The 14,787-nt window shown below is 44.7% G+C and overlaps 1 protein-coding gene across 2 annotated transcripts in view; it reads right to left on the bottom strand.

Annotated features, from left to right (window-relative positions):
* Positions 1-13,454, bottom strand: part of LOC149339713 (nephrin-like) — a 166,955-nt gene extending 153,501 nt beyond the window's left edge. The window contains exon 1 of one of the 2 annotated variants that reach the window (XM_089548393.1): positions 13,126-13,454. In XM_089548393.1, the coding sequence (XP_089404519.1) occupies positions 13,126-13,276 (151 nt within the window). In that variant the 5' untranslated portion in view covers positions 13,277-13,454. The remainder of the gene's footprint in view (positions 1-13,125) is intronic. The other variant, XM_089548394.1, reaches the window with a different exon arrangement.
* Between the last annotated feature and the right edge of the window lie 1,333 nt (positions 13,455-14,787).

Below are 14,787 nucleotides of genomic sequence, written 5' to 3' on the forward strand. Positions count from 1 at the left end.
TAGATGGCGTATTTCTTTCGTCCAATGAAGGCGGTCGATAAGGAGTGCCTTGCGAAGCTCCTGAAAAGCAGAATTTCAATATGTATCGTACTCTAAACATTTTATTTATTTAATACATACATGCATGACAGCAAAAAAGGGTGGGGGGGGGGGGGGGATTGATTCTGAGAAACTAACACAACTTGGAACACAAATTTGGCGCACTGGAAGCGTGATAGAAAGAGTCAAGAAATTCAACTTGAACAACAACCGGTGCCATACGGTTCAAGCCACGAACAGTCTGAGGAAAAACGGTGAATGATAAAAAGTCCCCTTTAAAAGAGAGCTCTTTGACTTTAGAGAATGGTCCCTTCTTATCGATATATATATATGAAAGTTTGACGCATTTTCCACCGTCAGTGGCAGTTTCTGAATGGTACTTCATATGAAAGCACTGTAATCCGACATTTTTCCCTAGAATCTTGAATTCTTGGCACTGAAGTGTGTGTTTAGTTGCAGTCGTTTTGAGTGCCTGGTTAAAATTCCAACAAATCGGGCTGCTGGGTTTTATATTTTTTCGGGCACATTGATTAGTTCGGCCGTATATGGGCTCCGTAGACGAGAAAGCAGAGATATTCCCGCTTTTGTTTAATTTTTGATTGCTTTTCGGAACACGTCGCCATACAAAACAACGGTTACAATGGTCATGCTATGTCACGGAAGGCAGCAGGGAAGATTAGACTCGACGTCGCAACATTTGGGGCCGACAGATCAATTTCTCGATTAACCTCCTCTATTGAATCGACCGCGACAAGGGCCTTGCGTCGGCTCCGCCATATTACCTGGCCCCCGGAATCAATTTTAACCCTCAGAGGCGGGCGCTACAAGGCCGTTGTTTACTTTTTCTTGTTTGTTTACCGGGCAGGTGCAGCGCACGCCACTGCAAGCCCAGCCCCGTATCCCCCATGTATACAGACATACCTCGCTGCGATGGGCCGGGTCGTTCGTGTTCTTCCATCATGGTTCCTGCATGGAGCGCGCTTTAAAAAGCGCGCATATGGTGCGTGCGCCCCGCAAGATTTGTTGTCCTTGCTAGTGATTTAGTCCGCGGTTACTCTAAGTGTTTGCTAAAACCAAGGTCGTGGAGCCGCCTGGATGCACGGCCGTTCCCAAGCTTTATGAAGCGCACGGCAGGTAAGCTGTAAGGTGGGTGTAGCAAAAAGATAAAGTAGAAGGTCAGACAGCGCGCATTAGAGCAGGAGTTGCTCCAATATTTACTACCCTCACATTTTAACCTGCCAGCGTGCATCCAAAACCGAGGAAGAAGTATTAAAGTGAAGCACTTCATTCCGTCCAATGCATGCCTTTTTTTTTTTCCGGTGCCAGAAACTTGTGCGCCTGATGGCTTGTTGTATGTTTCTAACTTTCCGCGTTCATTGAGATAAATGTCAGCAATTACGTACGCGTACGTCAGAAAGTGTAGTAGAAGGAAGACGTAGGAACTGCGCTGGTAATCACGCGGTACGCCGCAACAGCCGTATGTCATTCTAAAGGGTACACGTGCATGACATTCATGTTTGCTTACAGGAGGTTTTTTGAATATCTGCGGAAGGAACCAAAACTGAAAGGAAGAACGGGAGCGAGTAGGGAATAAAGGAGTGATGAGGTACATTTTATTTTTGTGCTTATTATTTGGCGGCGGCTAAAAACAGGTTAACTGAGGGTTTTTTAATATATTTTTTGGTTAAAAGTTCAATTACTTCGGCGTAATAACTGTACGCCATCCTTCTTTACGCATACATTTTAAGCGCAACCTGCATTTTCGTACGAATAAATTTGGTGCTACTGAACCCTTTTAACCTAAAGGAAAGAATATTTCTAAATACCTTTGAGGAGACTGCTTGGAGCTGGGCATGAATTGAATTTAGTCTCTTAGTAATTCATGCGCCCACTCTATTGTGATATAACAGATATGTTTCAATGGACCTATATTTATTCCATTGATACAGTTTGAAATGTTTACAGCGTCTTTCATCAACTTTGCCGCCGCGGTGGCTCAGTGGTTATAGCGCACGGTTGCTCACCCGAAGGACGCGGGCTCGATACCGGCTGCGGCGGTCGAATTTCGATGGGGGTGAAATTCTGCCCGTGTATTAAAGAACCTCAGGTGGTCAAAATTTCCGGAGCCGTAGTGTACAGCTGGAAATGTTTACAGCGTCTTTCAACAACTTCACTGTAACATAAAATCGTGAGATGAGCAGAGAAAAATTCACCACTGGAGCGCCCATATATCTACGATTAATTCCTTGTCATAACACGCGCAGTTTTTATTCGAGAAACAAAAAACACTGTATTCCTTAAAGCAGATATGAATTGCACTTCTTGCTGCGGCGAGTATGTGCAGCGTTTTATACACTAAAAAAAAAATATGACATTGTTCCTTCCCAGCTCAACCCCTGTCAACGCCGATAATATAGAAAAAAAAGGCATCATTTTGTTTCGCGTCCCGGCTCCCTTTTTAATATAGAATGGTTAGAATAGAGGCATGAACCATTTATTTATTTATTTAGTATTTATTTATTTAGTAAGGAACCCACAGCGCCGTGGCATTACAGTGGGGGGGGTGGGGGGGGGGGGGAATGTACAACAAAGAAGCACACATGACACCTCCGCTCGCAGGCAGAGTTACAAGCACAAAACTTTCACCATGTACATCTCACTTCAAAAGAACACATCACAACCATAATCTGATTTATGCTCAACCACGAAATATGAGCGTAAAACCTCTGATCCGAATGGTACAACCAAAACTTCGAGCTCCTTACAAAGAAGCCTCCACAATCACTCAGAAGTTAACAAACTATCTTCTTCAGAAGGTAAGTGAATCGTAGGCAAATCTAAGAAGACTGTATTGTCATAATAACTGCTATCTTCTTATAAAAGGCTATCTCCAAAAGATCACATCGTTAACAAGCAGCAAAATATATACGAATGCTAAAACGTGCTCTAGTGCAAGACTAGTCGTTTCTCGGAAAGAATCCCAAAAACGCCCCGCAAATTAGGAATGCGCGAGTGAGAGTCCGAACTGAACGAAACTTCGAGGCGCTTGCGCTTCTTCCCGTGCCGTCGCCATCTCGAGTCTACAAGCACGTACTCTAAAAAGCGTAATTCAGTTTTGATACTTCGTTAGCAAAAGCCAATTACAATGAACCTGCACGCATTCCCTCCCTTTTTTTTTTTGGTCATCATAGTTTTTGTTTCTGAATTTTTTTTAACTTGGATCGCATTCGTTCGTCGTAGTACCGCTTCGTACTGCATAAGAAGCAAAGGATGCTAGCGCCATCATTAATGATAGCAATTGTTCCGCCCCAGAGCGTACGGGCGAATGAGATGCTTACCGTGCACGAAACCAGCGCTGATTGCTGAATGAAAAAGAATCTGAGTCAAGAACTCATATATTATGAGGAAGGTTTAAAGGCCGTAAATTACTGGTCACGAGTTGAAACAAGCAGAAGAGATCTCCGCAGTAGAAAAAGAGCAGGCAGGTTTTCTTTTTTTTTTTTTTTACTCTGACCTTTGCCTTCATGAGTTTTGGCCCCGACCTTTTCGAGCTGCGCTCAGTTTTATGCGAAGCATACTACTTTAGCTACCACTTCAGCCCTTCACCGTGGTTATGCGCCTCCAAATCACGTGATACATGACGTCACACCACGTGACGCGATGACGTCACGACAGTAGAGAAACGGGGGCCCACCTCGCGTCGTCGCTGTGGTTGTGCGCCTCCAAATCACGTGATACATGACGTCACACCACGTGACACGATGACGTCACGACAGTGGAGAAACGGGGGCCCACCTCGCGCCGTCGCTGTGGTTGTGCGCCTCCAAATTACAATACACGATGATGCTTCGCATTCTCCAGGCTTAACCAAGTTAAGCCTCAGCCATTTTTTGTGCAGACCACCATACTTGAATGAGCTGATCATGTAGAAAATGTTTGTCTGTATTTTTACTTGATATTGATCGGCTCATGTACTGGCCTTTACAGCAAATGCTAGGCGTTAACGGGAGATCCAAATTGGCCATTTTCCGGCGTTGAGTTTCTTGCTCGTCTTACCGCAGACGCCCCTCTCTTTTACATTTATCCTCATCCCTTCGCCATGTGTAAAACGGTTCCGTGGGCCTTCTGGTCGACATCACCATCATAATCATCAACCTGACTGCGCCCACTGCAGGGCAATGACCTCCCCATGTCTCTATAATTAATTTCCTTCTTTGCCAGCTGCGGCCAACGTATCCCCGCAAACTTCTGAATATCATCCGCACACCCAACTTCCTACCACCCCCTGCTACGCTTGCCTTCTCTTGGAATCTACTCCGTTACCCTTAAGGACCAGCGGTTATCTTGCCTTCGCATTGCATGCCCTGCCCAAGCACATTTCTTCCTCCGATTTTGAATAGGATGTCATTAATTCGCCTTTGTTCTCTCACCCACTATGCTCTCTTCCGGTCTCTCAACGTTACACCTATCATTTTTCTTTCCACAGCTCGCTGTGTTGTCCTTAACTTAAGCTGAACCCTTTTCGTAAGCCGGTAACCGAACCGGTCAGACACAGCTGCTGTATAGTTTTCTCTTGAGGGATACCAGTAAACTGCCATTCATGACCTGAGAGAACCTGCCTTATGCGCTCCACCACAACTTATTCTTCTAGTTATTTCCCTCTCATGATCCGGATCAGCGGCCGCCATCTGCCTTAAGTAGACATAATCTCTTATTACTTCCAGCACCTCGCTACCAATTGCGAACTGCTGTTCCCTTGCTAGACTGTTGAACATTAGTTTTGTTTTCTGCATGTTAATTTTAAGACCCACCGTTCTGCTCTGGCTGTCTAACTCATTGACCATGCTTTGCAGTTCACAACTTGCGTGACTTAGCAAGGTAATGTCATCAGCGAATCACAAATTGCTCAGGTATTCTCATTTAACACTTACCCCAACTGTTCCCAATCTAGGCCTCGGGATACCTCCTGTAAACAGGCGGTGAATAGCATTGGCGAGATCGTGTTTCCCTGCACGACGACCATCCTTATTAGAATTTTATTCCTGTCTTTATGGAGGACTATGGTAGCTGTGCAGTCGTTATAGATATAATCCAGTATTTTCACATGAGGCTTCTCTACATTCTGATTCCGCAATGTCTGCATTACTGAGGTTTTGCCTGAGTCAAATGCTTTCTCGGAGTCAATGATTGGTAGCCCTTTTTATTTTACCTCCTTTGCTCCCTTCCCTCATAGTAGGTTAGCTAACCGGAACGCCCTTACCGTTAACCTCCCCACCTTCCCTCTTCACATTTTTCTCATTCTGGTAGCAGCTGTTCACACTTTTTTTTTCCACAATACGTTTCCTCCGCCTGTATTGAATATATGAACCATCCAGTGACACAGATTACACTGAGGGGGGTAATCGACATCCGCTTAAAGCTAGGTACTATCGTAACAAAAATAAATGAACCACGGAAAAAAAATTTAAATTTTATTCGTTGAACTATGGTCCAGCAGTACCGACGTACTCAGCCGGCAGATGGTAAGCATGGGATACTACTCTATGTCACTCTCATCCTTTTCTGACTCAAGTCTTACCCTGTAGTACAATGAAAGTTTAAATTTCATTTCATGGTTCATTTCATTTTCCTGCAGATGGTATACGTTGCTCGGATACGTACAATGTATGATTCTGTAAATACCGGGATCTTTTTATTTGTTCTGTAATAGTCAGTATGTAGGGTAATTGGAACTGCAGCTTTTCAGGATTTTTGAAGTAGCGCAGGTAATCACAACAGTAGACTCGTGGCATTGAATGTTCTAGGGGGATTGGAGTGTACATTTATAGGTAGCTCAGAATAATGAATCAGTACAGTGCGTCCACGATCCGTACTGCGCACATCGTTTCGTCGCTCTTACGTACTGCTGGTTCCGCCTGTGAAGTAAATCCTTTTGAATCAGTTTTACCTGTAAATTTCGTCTTTTCGTAGAATGAACACTGGAAAAAACTTTCGTGATGGCAGAGGCAAAACGTACAGCGAACGGAAACACTTTATAGTTATAAAGGTAGACACGAGGCTTTCACGCCCCGAGTAGCACACTATCATTGCACTTAACTGAATGTGTAGCGTCAGTTTCAAGTGAAAGAACTGGACATCTGTAACTCTAACTCACACAGAGAGGAAACTTTTAGCTGCTACAGAGGAAATACAGGCAGTTTTCATTAACGCCATCACCAGGCGATCATCACGCCTTAGAAGTGAGAGTAAATTGTACCTGTTTCTAGTCTCCCTGAAGTAAGATGTTCACGCTGCGCTGTTGGCGTTTCGGCTGTGTTGTTCGCTTTCATTGGACGCTGATATTATGTAACACTGGCCTAAACGCCACTTTCACCAATGGACAACTAAGAGGCACCCGTGCCTTTGCCTCCAACACATTTCTACCCGTTTCACTTTTGGTAAATATACCTGTTATTGTTTCATAACTTGTAATGGCAGCAGTAGACAGTTACGCAGCAATGATGCAGCCTAGCCATTTTACAGTGGTCGCTAGATGAAAAAAACATGTTGATTTCCATTTACTTCAGGCAAACATCTTTGGCATGAAGGATCACGGTGCTACACTGAAATTATGTTTTGCTTGCCACTAAAAACCTAAACATTTTTTTTTCGAAAGCAATACTTAAGAACATATGAAACGAAGAGTCCATTTCCGACCTACACGATTAAAACTTGGAGCGGCAATATTTTAATGGAACTTGAAATCAGTGAAAAACTGATTATTTTGCAAGGAATGCGCTCCTATTCATCGTTTCCTAACTTCATTTTTTTTTCGCCATTACAAAACCGAAACTAAATTTAGGTGCCGGCCTAAGCAGATGATTTCGCGCGGAGCATTTTTCGCCAGAAGCCATAATCATCACAATGCTGTTGTGATGACGAAAAGTTAAGCCCAGAACTTAATGGAAGCCACTGCGAGTACAAATAATTTTACAAACAAAAAAACTGCGCATTAATGCAGTGCTGAGACACGAGAGAGATAATGAAACCGGGATGGGGCTGGGTATTTACCTGTCGAGTGCAAATTGTGCCTCATAGCGCTGCCTATTCAGACTCTCCCGTTGAGAGCATTAGCCCACAACGTCCACCGTGATTAGCTCTCGCATTGTGCTGCTTTTGTTAGCTTAACTCTCGTCGTTTGCTGGGAAAGCTCGTGTTTTTTTTTGTTTTATTTCGATGCCGTGACTACGTTAGCTAGAGTCACTGTGCGGCTTTGCGCCCGGCGGGGCTAATGTACAGAGCGCTTTTGGGAAGTTGATTTTTCTTGTCATGCCAGATTCTTCAACATTACAGTACTTCTCCCCGATTGCAGGCTAGCTTGGCTTATATTATGTAGTCTCGAGCGCACAACGTGCTGCAGGACAGACGTCTTTCTGGGTTTACCTTTGAATTACTTTTTCGGGTAATTTCTGGTTTTCAGGCGAACACGCAGAGTTTACTTCGAACGTGTCGACGTTTTTGTGCCGCACCATCTGGACGATACGTTCACTGATGTACAACCAGATATCATCATCAGCAGCTCAACTATCGTCCAGTGCAGTACAAAGGCTTCTCCCGTTAATCTCTCATAATTGGTTGGTTTGGTTTGGTTATTGGGGTTTAACGTCCCACAGCAACTGAGGCGATGAGGGGCGCCGTAGTGGAGGGCTCCGGAAATTTCGACCACCTGGGGTTCTTTAACGTGCCCTGACATCGCACAGTACCTCTCATAAGTTGTCCTTCCCCGGCTGCACCTAGTTTACGTCCGCAACATTGCTTTAAGCGTTCCTTGAAAGGCAACAGCCTCTGTATGGCGTTAAACTTTACACTTCAGCGTCCCTGCGTTTCGGCATTCATTTCCTTATGGTCGCGTCAACAAGAATTGGTACGCGAAAAAATAAACGTAATAAAACAATAAAAAGTTTATATATCGTATCAATGTTAGGCACAAGTAACGTGGGCCGTTTCATTCTGATGTGCAGCGCAAGAAAGAGAACAACCAAAATCGACGAGTTCTCGTGGTTTGAGTTACTTAGCACCGAGCTCATGCAACCACTGAATGAAGCCCCGCTTATGCCGAGGAAGTGCGGGCAGTCGCTCGATTATCCAGCTGATGGTGAAATCCTCGTATGGTAGGATTATACCTTAAGCCAGGCTGTCAGGTTTTATAGCAGTTGAGCGACGGATTTTCTCCAGATATGAGGTGGTGTTACTTCTAATATATAGAATTCAACTTGAATCGGGCGCATGTGCTTCATTATTAACAAGTCAAAGTCAATTCTGTTTCATTTATAAAAGATGTAGAGCTGCGCACTTTACGGGTCGCGCGAACAATTATGAAGAGGGGGCGCCTAAATTAAGCAATGGCACCGGAAACAGTTGTCAGGTTGGAAAATAATCGCGCCGGGAAAAGATTCTGCTGAAAACAGAACACAAAGCTGAATGTAATCTGACAGGTTAGGTTTAGGCTTATGGGGGTTTGGCGTCCCAAAGCGACTTAGGCTACGAGGGACGCCGTAGTGAAGGGCTCCGGAAATTTCGACCACCTCAACCTGCACTGACATCGCTCAGCACACGGGCCCCTAGAATTTCGCCTCTATCGAAATTAAACCACCGCGGCCGGGATCGAACGCGCGCAATATGAAAACCAAACTACTGACAGATATGACGTAAGGTTCTTCCTGATGCTACGACCTAGCAACGTGCTACTAGTATTTCAACATTCTTGAATATTGGTAGTTTCTGCAGGCAGAAAAGAAGTTGCCGACGAGTTTTCAGACGTTTAACGATTACTCGTAATTATTTGCATCCAAGCATTATTTTTTGCTACAAAAGACTTACAGGTAGAAAAATACTTCTTATGCGCAACTACGACAAAATATACAGCATAAAAATCTTTAACGTAAAAAATGAAGCCGAGAACCGGTAATGTTTTCTTTCAGAAAAGTTGACGCCCGCTTTGACTGAAATCTGTGTTCATCATCATCATCATTTATTCGACCCTTAAAGGCCCCTGGGAGGGGGTCTTACATAAGGGGGGGGGAGTAGTGCATTCATCATGACTCACATTGGTGGGGAAAAAAAGGAAAAAAAAGAACAAACAAGAAAACACACACACAAGAAAAGCATAAAGAGAAATAATGTCACGAAAGGGAAATGAAACCATTTATACAGCAAGATAACACACCAGACGTTCTTTAAACCTTACTGGATTGCTTTCAATGACAACCGATTCTGGAAGCCGAATCCAGTCTTGAATAGCGGCTGGCAAAAAAGATTTGTTAAAGGCATTAGTTGATCCGTGTAAACGTTGGATGCTCATGGAGTTGAATAAACGGGATGACGTGCGCACAGGAGGGACTAGAAGGGACTCGCGTAGGTTAGGAAAATTGTGATATAATTTGTGCAATAAACATAAGCGAGAAACTTTGCGTCTAAGGGCTAGTGGGCTGATAGCGATGGATGACTTGATAGCGGTAATGCTGTGCTGAAAATCGTAATCTGAAGTAATGAAGCGTGCCGCACGATTCTGAATGGATTCAATGGTGTTAATTAAGTAAGCCTGGTGAGGAGACCAAATTGCTGATGCGTACTCAAGTTTAGTGCGAATGAAAGTCTCGTATGCTAGTTTACGGATTGATTGCGGAGACAGTGAAAGTGACCTTCTAAAAAAACCCAGTGTTTTTGATGTATCAGCAACGAGTTGAGTGATGTGTTTTTCCCACGTCAGTTTGCTGTTGATTGTGACACCTAAGTACTTATATGATTCAACCTGCGAAAGGATAGTTGATTGAAGAGAATAAGGATACGTAATATTGGAATGCTTGCGTGAAATTTGCATAAATTTGCATTTAGTGATGTTCAGCTCCATCAACCATTCGGAACACCAATTATCTATTTTTTGTAGGTCATTTTGTAGGATAACCTGGTCGTCGTGAGAGGAAATGCGACGATATAACACACAGTCGTCAGCGAAAAGACGAATGGACGAAGATATGCCGGATGGGAGATCATTGATAAATATGAGAAAGAGCAGGGGCCCAAGCACAGAACCTTGCGGCACGCCTGAAATCACTTCATGAGTTGCTGAATGATAACCGCCGATGACGGTATATTGAAACCGGTTAGTGAGGAAACAGTTAATCCATGACAGTGTGAGGGGATCAATATTGAGGCAATAAAGTTTTGACATAAGACGTCGGTGCGGGACGCGATCGAACGCTTTTGAAAAGTCTAAAAATATGACATCGGTTTGAAATAATGATTCCAAATGCAAATGAAGGTCAGTAGTGAATTCAAAAAGTTGTGTCTCGCATGAAAGACCGGGGCGGAAGCCATGCTGCTTAGAAAAGAAAAATTAGTTATTGTGAAGGTGGCTGGCGACTTGAGAGTATATAATGTGTTCCATGAGCTTACATGCAATGCACGTTAATGAAATTGGGCGATAGTTGGACGGATTTGAGCGGTTTCCTGATTTGAATACTGGCACTACCTTGCTTAGTTTCCAGTCTTCCGGAAGCGAGCTGTCGGTTAATGACTGGGTGAATATGATTTGCAAGATCAGGCTAGAAATTATTTTAGTGGACTTCAGAATCTTCGCGGGGAGGTTGTCAGGGCCGGGGCTGGTAGAGAACTTAAGGCTGTCAATAAGTTTCTCGATTCCTTCTGCAGAAATATGAATGGGCGGCATCTGGTTGAGGTGTGAGCGAGGTAAGACCGGCGTGCTTTGAGCAGGTTCGTGAGTGAAAATGGATGAGAAGTATGAATTCATTACATTAGAGCGCTGCTCTACCGGTACCAGAGAACCGTCTTCGTTAAGCAAGGAAATGTTATGGTTTTTACTACGCGGAGGAGTAAGAACGTTCCAAAACTTTGCGGGGTTGGAGCGGAGGATGCTCAGTAGGTCTAGATGATAAAACTTTTTCTTAGAACTTTTTAAAAGCTTATTGTAATCCCTCAGAGCAGTAAAATATTTTTCCCATTTAAGAGCAGATTTTCATATTTTGCCAGCGCGGAAAAGGCGTTTTTTCTTTTGCGATAGTTTTTTCAAAGGATTGGAAAACCAAGGTTTGCCTGCGTCACCACGAATGGAAACGAGTGGTACATAAGTATGAATTAGAGATAAAAGTGTGTGTTTGAAAGCCATCCAGTTTTCGTTTACTGATCTACTGTTAGCAGATTCCCCACCCGCCTCTCTAGAGAAGGCGGGTGGGTGTTGTGTTTTTGCTCAATTGCCTCTGCACTGCAGCATGAAATTGTCAACTTCGTTATTGCGTTAAAGTATTGTAAACAACGAGCGTGTTGTCCCTTGGGCGATATGTTCTTTTTTCTTTCCTATAATGTTATGAAGGAGCGTTGCGTCTGGCTCGACTCTGGTATTGCTTTTAAAACGTGTAGGGACCACTGAAACAATTGAGTGGGCAACAGATGTCCCGATTTCGACATCTATTCGGAGGTTGATTGAAAATAAGACATTGAAGAAAAAAATCAGTTTTTTTTTTCACCCCAGAAATGCCACAAATGCCAATGTTTTTCGAAAAAAAAAAATGTGAGATCCGTCAGATTACTACCGTAGATGATTGTTTTTTGTTTTTACTTTTCAACAGCGCTAGGAATAACAACACGAACTTTCTGCAGATGACGTGCGTAACACGAATACTCAAAACACTCACGTGTGTGTTTGGAGAGTTCTATTTACAAAACAACGGGGCCACATACATTCAGTTTGAATTGGTTACATCTTGCCCTCCTTGAGTTTAACAACGTTAGTTTACAAAACTTATGTCCATTTTTTTTCTTGCAGTGCTTCAGATTTTCAGAAACATCTTGAAGAAATTGAAAAAATGTGACCTCAAACACACTTTGCATTAAGTTAGAATCAGATTCAAAATTCTCTTTACAAATCTTACGATATCTTAACAAAACATTTAACCCACTACAGATGGAGTCAAGATTCATACAGAAGGGACATTTAAATACATGTTATTTTTGCCCCTGTATTTAGATAGGAGTAAAGTTCACATTCTGAAACAAAGCTTTGCTCTTATACATTCATTCAACTCAAATTACCTTTAGTCTTTTAGTCGCTGGGAGGGGTAGCGACTTTTTAATTTCTGATAGTTATGACGCCCAAATGAAAAAAAAAATTAAAGAAAGCTTCTTGAACATCTGGGAGAGGCCTTTGCCCTACAGTGGGCGTAGTCAGGCTGATAATGATGATGATGAATAACTCTCCTCACGCGTGCACAAAAAGGCAGGGTACCTTTTGGGAACGAAATGAGAAACGAACCCAACACTGCAGGGCGCTAGAAAACATGGTAAAACTTGACACCTTTGTTGCTGTCTTCGCCGCAGAACGAGCGTGTTTTGCAAAAGAAACAAACTACCGGCACTCCCGTCGGCATCACTCAGCGTAGCACAAAATCAAAAGAGCGGCCGTGCGTACGAGAACGTGCGCCTGCTTGCGAGCAACCGATTAGGGGCAAAAGAAAGCAGAGCAAAAACAACTGCGTCACGGAGCAGAAGCATTCGATATTCGCCCCCACTACAAATCTGCATCGCGCCCATCACCTGGAGCTGAGAGAGTACCTGTTTTGACATCTCCAACCATGCATTACGCAAACGTTCCGCCGCCGTAGATTTTCATCGTACATGTTCCAAGAGCTGTCCCCGCATCGTATGAACGACATAGCTTCGGTGTCCTGTTTATGAATTCCGTATTCGGCGTCCTGTTAGTTTTGTTTTGCCGTTCAGAAGCGTCAAAACTTACGCAGACCGACAGATCAAGATTTGCACCAAGTAGCTAGTTTTCAAAGGAAACATAAAGAATGCGGAGGCCAGAAAAACATTCGAAAGTTTGTTCTTCCGTCCCTAAATCCACGTGAACACATAAAACATGACTACCGTCTTCGATACAGCCTCAATAGGGACCGGGGTCATCAGTAGCCGGATGTTGTCATTCATTATACTCTTCCCACAACGCAGCGCTTTAATTATGCGCGCAGCACCCGTAGCAACCAGCGAGCACACATCTTTTCTCCACAGAGTAAATATTCACGGTGGTCTCACCTGGAGTCTCATCGTCTTGCAGATATCCGAGGACAGGTGGCGGCATGGCGATCAACGCGCAGACCACGATCACCGCCGTCACGGCTGCGACGAACGCATCGGCAAACACCGGTGGAGGCCGGACTCGGAGCGTAGCCCGCGACGGCGCCATGGCGCGAAGCCCGAGACGAGCGAGGAGTTGTTCTTCGAAGCGGCGCGCCACTCGTCGCGGGGGCGGTGCGCTCTGCCGGCGGCGGTGGTGGCACCGCGCTGACGGGAGCACGCTCTGGCGGCCGGGAGCAGCGTCGTCAACGGCGGCGCGGCCGCAACCGCCGCTGCTGCTGCTGCTGCTGCGTGCGCGATGCGGCGGCGGCGCTGGACGCCCGCTCTGCGGCAAGCTGCGCAGAAGGCCCCTTGCGCAACTTCTCGCCTGCACGCCCTTCCGCGCGCTCGCGCTCCCGCGCTTCGCCCCCCTTTCTGTGTGCTTTGGCCGGGAATCCCTGTATACGTGGCAGAGTGCGGTGATCGCTCCGGCTATTGATACGCGGTGGATGGGAGGCTGAGGTGACCACGCTTGGACAGCGGCGGTGCGGGTTATTTCAATCCGCCTCTTTCACAAGATGTGGCGCCCTCTGGGGAGTGGCGTAAATTCTTCTGTTGGTGGTTGAAAACAAAAAATTGCGAGGACACTTTGGCAACTAAAGTGTTGAGAGGCGAAAGCCGAGGACACTATACCGTGATGACCACCGGCGGATGTGACGCCACACCTTTCTAGTGGCTATATCAAAATCCAAACTATACATCTTTCGGCCATTTTAAGTGGTAATTATGCTTAATTACACATTTTTCCATCTAATTTGACACAAATCCGACTTTATGCCAACCATTCCGTGACAATTTTCGCTATGCCGTGACGACTTCCGGTGGATGCGACGTCACACCGTTCACGTGGCTATATCGGCGTCCACGCTATTTCGACGCAATTTCGACATTTTTTCCTATAATTAATTAACTAATTAATCAGCAGTCATCAAACTTGGCTTCTGGGTTAATTTTTTCCTCCTCTATCTGGAGCAACATTTCGCTTTCTTCTATCTTTTTAGTTTCCGAGTTTAACGCGTGCGACACGCTTCTGCTGACGGACGACAGTATGAGCCATTGAAGGCTTTCGCCTTAATACATTTGGGAGACGCAGGCGCGATCAGTTCCACGAGGCGCCCAATGTCCCCTAGAATTTGGAAGCGTGTGCTTGACAACTGCTGCCATCTGTCGCATGCGCCTGTAGTTAACATGAATTGCGCGTGAGCAGTAGGAGCAGTAGGAGTATTTTCAACTAGTGGAGGTGGTGGAGGAGAGGCGCACATGCGCAGAGCGGCATCGTGAAAGAAACGGATTGCAATGTTTCCTGCGTCTCTAGAACAACCAATTGTCGTTTACGTTGAGGTCGCAGATAAACGTACGCCCTATTGACGAGAATATTTGAGAGCCCACAGTAAGTTTGCGCAACCTCAACAAAGATAAACGGTACAACGTTTGCCAAGACCAAAATTACTAACATTTCTTGCAGGTGCCAGAGCTGCTTGAGAGTAATTCTTCCATTTCTTCATTCATACATAAATAGTTAGCTCTTGAAGGTAGCGTTACTGAATTTTTAACATGTAGGGGTTTGCGAAGTGCTCAAAT

The sequence above is a fragment of the Amblyomma mixtum genome, chromosome 6 (assembly GCF_055824585.1).
Source record: "Amblyomma mixtum isolate Tamu chromosome 6, ASM5582458v1, whole genome shotgun sequence".
NCBI classification, from domain to species: domain Eukaryota; kingdom Metazoa; phylum Arthropoda; class Arachnida; order Ixodida; family Ixodidae; genus Amblyomma; species Amblyomma mixtum.